The 7,089-nt window shown below is 43.6% G+C and overlaps 1 protein-coding gene across 2 annotated transcripts; it reads right to left on the reverse strand.

Moving 5' to 3' along the window:
- Positions 1-1,590: 1,590 nt before the first annotated feature.
- On the reverse strand, positions 1,591-7,011 carry RAB19 (RAB19, member RAS oncogene family). Of its 2 annotated transcripts, none has more exons than XM_085322561.1 (4): positions 6,948-7,011; positions 6,625-6,837; positions 5,464-5,647; positions 1,591-3,268 (listed from the first exon to the last, which is right to left on the reverse strand). In XM_085322561.1, the coding sequence occupies exons 2-4, from the start codon at positions 6,817-6,819 to the stop codon at positions 3,003-3,005; spliced, it is 645 nt and encodes a 214-aa protein (XP_085178687.1). In that variant the 5' UTR covers positions 6,820-6,837; positions 6,948-7,011; the 3' UTR covers positions 1,591-3,002. The 2 variants fall into 2 exon arrangements, with proteins under 2 accessions (XP_085178687.1, XP_085178688.1); XM_085322562.1 differs by having other exon boundaries at positions 6,962-7,010.
- Between the last annotated feature and the right edge of the window lie 78 nt (positions 7,012-7,089).

Raw genomic sequence — 7,089 nt, forward strand, 5'->3', positions numbered from 1 at the left:
CATTAAGTACCTCCTTCCCTCCTATCGCTGCCTGGCTTTGAATGTTTTTCTGGAAATGGGGATATTGAAAGTCTAAACCTTGTGCCTGGTGGCAGCCTTCTTCCATGTGTGGAGGTGCATGTTCTGTGTGTGAAGAAAAGCTCGCATTGCAATTACATGCTCAGTGATGCAGAAGGCATGTGGTGCTACCTATGTTGACTTTCAACCAGTTGTAATTTCTGGGATGTGTCAAAGTCCCCTCCACTTTCTAACAGGGCAGTGAAAAACTGGAACTATTCCATCAATAGGTGTGGGTGTGATACCAGTGCAAGCACTGCACAACAGCAAGTTAGTTGAAAAAAAAGCATTTTACTCAGCTATCTTTCTATGTAAAATAAATAAATAAGCTTATTTTCACTCTGGCAGCACAGCTCATACAACTGCAACACTAGCAGATTTTGAAAKTGCATTTGTGAACAATGCTGTAAGTTGCTCTTTCTACAAGCTGAGCACTGCCACTACAAAGAACTATATGGGGTTTGTACATGATGCTGGGGGAAGCAAAAACAGTAATATAAAGGTTAACTAGAAGACATCTTAATGGCTTTGGAAACTTGTATTGGCACAACCCATGTCTATTTGCTCTACAATGAAGAAAGGCACAGTGGCAAAAGTTACTCTTTTGTAAGGTAAATGTCAGAAGGTATTTAAAACTACCTACTTTTTCAAGAAAGTAGGAGCCTGTTGAACCTGCCAAAAGAAAGGGGAATGGTGCTGAACAAAGCACAATTGCCAGCCTGTTCTGTGCTCTAGTGTTGCAGAGCTTTCTGTGGAGGAAGGGCTCGGTCCACCAGTAGGTGTGTGTGCTGGAAGAAAAGCAAGAGCTGGCTGTGCTGGACAGGTATGAGATCATCAACCTCCAGAGGTCTCCTCCATGCTGAAGGTAAGCAAAAATAACATGGAACAGGAACCTCTGAAGTAGTAAACTAAATGAACCACAGAAAGGTTAATATTCTGATAAGGTCCTTTCATTAATTCTTGGCTAATGAAAGGAGGTAACAATATGTATACAAYGCTTTCTATTATTGTCTTTTGGAATATTAATATTTCCTGCAAATTTCTGAAATGAAACAAGATTTGCCTGCAGTTTACTTTTTTCAGTATCTACCTTTAACAACTGTTACATGACAGAGAGGGTAGATTGTTTTTAAAACACATAGATTTAGTATTCCTATCTTTGATTGTTTCCCTAGTGACAGGAAGGATTGAAAATGGTAGTTTCGAGTGTAGGTTAACTTGTTCAGTTACTTTGAAGTTATTGTGTGTACTGTTACTTAAATATGCCAATTGCATTCAATTATTAGGCTAACAAAAAAAGCAAGATGAAATTAATCTTAAGAAAAGCACACAGGTCAGAAAGGATACTTGAAGAAGATACAGCTTTCCCCACAGTAGGCTGTAGCAAATAGTTTAGAAACTAGCACTGAAGATTCCTCCCTTAGTTTATAGGTAGCTGAATTAACATCTGCACGTGGCATCTAAGAGCAAAGAACCTGAACAGAGAAAGTGTTAACAACATATTAGAAATATCATGTACAAGACTAATCAATGATCACTCAGTCTATTTTATTTTTTGTGCTTCTCAGAAAAGATTTTCCAAACAGTTTTGCTACATGTTCCCCCCACACACACAYGTCTGAGGAATGTGAAACAGGTAAATTGTCAGCTTGTAAACAGGCAGCTTATTAGTCTTCTCAGGGCTTCTTTGCATGTAACCAAATTAAAGAGTATGATTTCCTGTTCATAGTTTATAAGTGATACACTCTGCTACATGGGGAATGTGGTCAAAAAGCTTCTTCTATATAATATTTCTCCTTCCCTGTTTTCATCAACTTAAAAAAAAAGAAAAAAACTTTCTGCAATTCCTATACATAAGGATAATGAGTTCATCTACAGCAGTGTGTGTTTTAAGAGGAGCATTGAAAACCTACTAACACCAAGATATTCAGTTAGGTTAAGTTTCCAAAGCAATAGCATGTGTACTTACCTAGGGGAAGCTCTCCCTTACTGTTCCCTTATTCCTCTAAGATGAGGTTACATTACTAAACCATCCTAACCATGTCTAAATTTTAAGAGAAGTCCCCTTTACACCCTCTTAAAAATATAGAGGTATATCCTTAAGCTCTCATTGGTCATTGCAGCTTTTATTGCACTATTTTAATCAAAAGCCTTATCAGCAGAGGGCAAGGTTTGATTAAAAAGAGTCCTTTCACCCCACAATTAATTTAGGCCATTACTGTTAACTTGGAAGCTTTACTACTCAAGAGTATGTCTATATAGCAAGAGAAAGATCAGTTCTGGAGACAATTCTTACAATTAGAGACCAAAAAGACAACTCTCCACACTGCAACAAGAGGGGTTTTGGTACCCTAGCATTTCATATTCTGCCTGCTATAGAACCCTGAGCATGTCTCTAGGCTGTCTGGTGAGGGAATACACACAGAGGGGACAATTCACATACCCTCTTACAGGTGTTGGTATTAAATTCTTTGGGATGGGTGGTTACATGCCTGACATCAGGACCTCCCCCAGAATGGAAGGTTAGGCAGCGCTGATTGCTGTTCACAGTCAGGCACTTTAAAGCTAGCAAAGACTAAAGAGCTTGCACTACAATAAACTATCTCAGAAAGCTCAAATAATGCAGAGTTCTGGTGCAAATTTTCCTTCTGGCACAGCCAGAAAACCATTCAAAGATATAAGGCCACTGTGTTCACAGTCCTCTTTGGTTAAGGCAAGGGCTGGTAKCTTCCCAAGTCCTCTCAGTTCTGAAGTCCATGTTAAAGTATCTGCTGCCATGTTCAACAGCAACACCAATCTCTAGAGATACTTACAGGTCAAACTGCAAGGTAGAGGTATCAGAAAGATGGCTTGAGGCAACAGAGCAAACTTCTGTAACTTGAACAAAACCAAACCACAAAGCCTCAGAAAAATAGCTTCCAAATTCTTGTTCCTGAAACCTCCCTTCAACAGAGGCACTGGGTCTTCTCTGCACTTGGACTGGCAATCACGGGCCTGGAATCAAGATAGATGCTGTTTGGGGGATTCTCTCCATGAAGCTGTAAGGTATTTCGGGCCATTAGCTCCTTAGCCATTAACAGAAACACCTCTTCTATGTTTTGAGCTTCTTTTGCCGAAGTCTCCAGAACAGCTAAGAGCCCGTACTTCTCCGCCAGTGTGCAGGCATCTTCAAACAGGACTTGGCGCTTGTCCAGTGAATCTGATTTGTTCCCTTAAAAAAAAGCACACAAGTAATGAATTAGTCTAGTCTCTCCAAATTATTTCTTTAAATATATTAATTCTTATTTCACAAAATCAATTTGTCAGGAATAAATGCTATTGGGGGGAAGAAAGAAATAAACACACCAAAGCCAAGAACAGACACATGTATCAGAACTACAGCTAATCTGATAATACTAAATCAGTTTAAAAAACAACAGACAAAAACATCCCACTGTGGTCATCTAATATTTGCCACAAGTAGTGATGCCAGAGGATTAGTTGGAAGTAACTTTGTCCTTACTCCTTTTAAAATACTACAAAGCATTTAAGTTAATTTAACTGCAGTGATTGTATAGAGTAAGCCAAGAGAACCTTGCATGAAAGTTCACATCTCATTAAACCATTAATGGAAGCCACATGTGTTCTGCTGCTGTCAAGCTACTTTGCCACATTTCAAAGTGGACGCTCAGCACAGAGGACCTGGACTACTGTTGTTAGACTAATGCAGACCTCTTTTTAAAAGAAGGAAGAATCTGCACAATTGTTAATCGGATTTTAACATGACCTACTAGTAAGTCAGTCATATCTGCATATATGTTAAATAACAAACATGTTAACATAGCTGAAGCTTCCAGCAAAAACAGTTTAGCCAAAAATCTGACAATCACAGAACACCTCAGATAAAAYATSCWWGSATRTTTTATGTAGTTCCAACGCTTGTGGAACTGCCATCAGTTCTAGTACAGTGTTTGACAAGTCTGCATTCATAGTCTCAAAACAGCCTTCCATTAAATTCAAGTCTTGAATTTGAAGCACAAGTCAGCTCTTCCCCAACAACTCCCTTCAGATCAAGGAGGAAAACATTCTCTTCCTCCTCCCTCCCCCGCCCACCACCACCATCCTGGCTTGAGGGCTACCACAAACACACACACACCACACAACCACCACCACCCTTCCTCCTTCAGTTCCAGATGGGAAAGTTAAATTTCTTAACCTTTCATAGTAGAAAGATGTGCTAAAATGAGTACATTCAATGTTTAAATAGTTCCTGCTAGACGAAAACCCTAAACTTTTATTTGGAAGAAAGCACTGAAACAACTTTGGTTTTACCATTACAGAACTTCTTTCTTAAGAAAAAAAAAAGAGTCCTCACTACACAAATAGGTCTCATTTTTTAGATTCACAGAAGTTAGAAAAACCTTGCCAAAGTCAAGTGACTTATTCATACCAGACACTGCAGTTACGTACAGGTCAGGTTTTGTTACTTGTTTCTCCAGAGGGAGAACAGAAGAACCATTTCACCTCAGCAGAAGTAGATAATTTGCTAGAGGCACAAGCAGAAACTTAAGTCTCATGCCTTCTGCGSTGTGGGGCTCTACACTGTGCATCCTGAGGAACCTCTTTGGTCTGCTGCTGCACATGGTGCTGTTGGCACAGTGCCATAGTGGAACAGGCACAAGCAGTGGAAGGTAAATGAAGGAACTGATGCAGTAAAGTGGCAGTTCCTTCATTTCTGACCTTTTCCTTGGGGGAGGGAAGAGCAATAACCACCCAAAACACAAAGGAAAAGAACCACCCTGCTTCCTACCAGCTCTTATCTCAGGAATTTCTACCTATTCCTTTCCTCAAAGGGCAAAATTTGCTGTGTTGGATAAAGCAGGAAGAAAGCAAGCAGCTACCTTAGTGCTCTGCAAAAGCACTATTCCTACCTACTGCCTTATCTAGTTGGAATCCCATTACAGAGCAATGCACATGCATATCAGGACAGAGAGGGAAGATGAGAAGACAGAGTTGTGTTGCTCTGTGCATGCCTCCTCTTCACCTTCAATTATCAAGCTGTAACACATCAGGAATATAGGGTCAGACTTGCTTACTGCAAATTTAACATCAGTAGGACTGTCTCTGCTTGGTAGACTAACAGTAATTTTGTTACATTATTCCAGCTTAAAAGGAAGATGTTCTTAGCAACAGAAACCACCCCCTAAAAGTCACCTTTTTGGCTTCATCCTGTCAAGATCAGGCTGTGACTTTCCCCTTTTTTAAATTTAGGTCAAAATGTTACATATACTGATCTCTTAATTAAGACTTTTTTAATGCACAGTCTGTAGATGCTTTAAGTGGTGTGTTCATGGGGGGGCTGCGAGGAATTTTATAGATATGTTTAAGAGAGGCAATATATCAGAATATTTAGAGTTCGATTCCTACCAATTAACATCATGACCAAGTTTGCAGCACCATACTTTTCAATTTCACGAATCCAGTGAGGAATGGATTCAAATGTGGACCTCCTAGTAAGGTCATAGGCAAGAATGGCACCGTGAGCACTTCTGTAATAAGACTGGGTTATTGTCCGGAACCGTTCTTGACCAGCTGTGTCCCACACCTGGATCTGTAAGAGAAAGGATAGAAGTTGTGAAGACTTGCAAATGCTATTTCCTACATGTTTGCCCTCAAGAACTATCATTTCTGAAACCACTGGCCCTTGTCTACAAGAAAGATAAACTTGTCCCAGCTCACTTCACTACACCTCACTGACTTCACCTTGCCTAGATCTGAAAAGACCTTTTCAAACCTATACACGCTTTTGTGTGATCTATACAGACAGCCACAGGAGTAAATCCAGATCTGGCAAACAGGCCAAGAAACCTGATTTCAATAGTTATACTTTATCYGTAGGCATAGGTAGAAGGAGGCGGCATAAAGTATCACAGCCTTTTAACAGAAAATTAAAAAGGGTAGAGGAGCCCTGGCACAGGGCTGGGCAGAGTGAARGAAGTGGCTACACAGGGGACTACTACAGGACTGACCATCTGAACTTTCATCTGCACACAGAGATAAGTTTCAGCTAACTTTTTCTTTGGATATCCACCTTGTAAGTCTTCATCCTCCCTTAGGTCAGGCAGTCATCAGAGCAGCGCCTTTGAATGGAAAGCCCTCTGCTTTTTCTTACTTAGCTCTCCARATTCAGCTCCTACATCTCTGGAAGAGTGAAGGGATACCCCCCTCCTCCTTCCCAAAGGAGGGCCAGCTTTCAAAGAGCTCCACACAAATAAGATGCAAGTTCTCCCARAAGGTTAGGCCAGAGCAGCACCCAAACGAGGGTGACTGCCTCCCCCAGGGCACCCTTCTGAGCGAAGGCTTCCCCAAGTGCAGCCCCTCAGCAGAAGAGGAGGTGCATTTGGCTGTTCCCTTTGCCCAGGCTGAGCAGGGGACACCGCACTACTCCATTCAGACGGGAGGAGGCCATGCCACCGTCGGGGCAGCGAAGCATAGGCTGCAACAGGCACCGCCCTGCCCCTGCAGCACCTTCCCCACCCCACCGCTCCCACCACCACGGGGCCCCTCGGGCCCCTTCCCGCAAGCTACCTTCACTTTCTTGCCATCAATGTCCAGCGAGCGCACGGTGAAGTCCACCCCGATGGTGTTCTGCTGCTTCTCGTTGTACTGCCCCGTCTTGAAGCGGTGCACGACGCACGTCTTCCCCACGTTGGAGTCCCCTATCAGGATGATCTTGAACAGGTAGTCGAAGGCCTCGTCCGCGCCGGAGTGCGAGAAAGGCATCGCGGCTCCCGGGCGGGCCTGGGGGGGAAGAGAGCCGTGAGGCCCCGGCCCCGGCCCCGGCCCCGGCCCCGGCCCCGGCCCCGGCCCCGGCCCCGGCCCCGGCCCCGGCCCCGGCCCCGGCCGCTCACCTGCCAGCGCTCACCTGCGGCGCCAGGTAGCGCCGCTTTATACCGCGCCCGCCGCCGCCCTCGGGGGCCGACGGGAAATGTAGTCCCGGCCCGTCGAGTGGGTGTGGGAGGGCGACTAGCGGGAGGGGGGGCGGCGCGGCCA

This window comes from Rhea americana, unplaced genomic scaffold (genome assembly GCF_003343005.1).
Source record: "Rhea americana isolate MKP2758 unplaced genomic scaffold, rheAme1 scaffold_79, whole genome shotgun sequence".
Lineage (NCBI taxonomy): Eukaryota > Metazoa > Chordata > Aves > Rheiformes > Rheidae > Rhea > Rhea americana.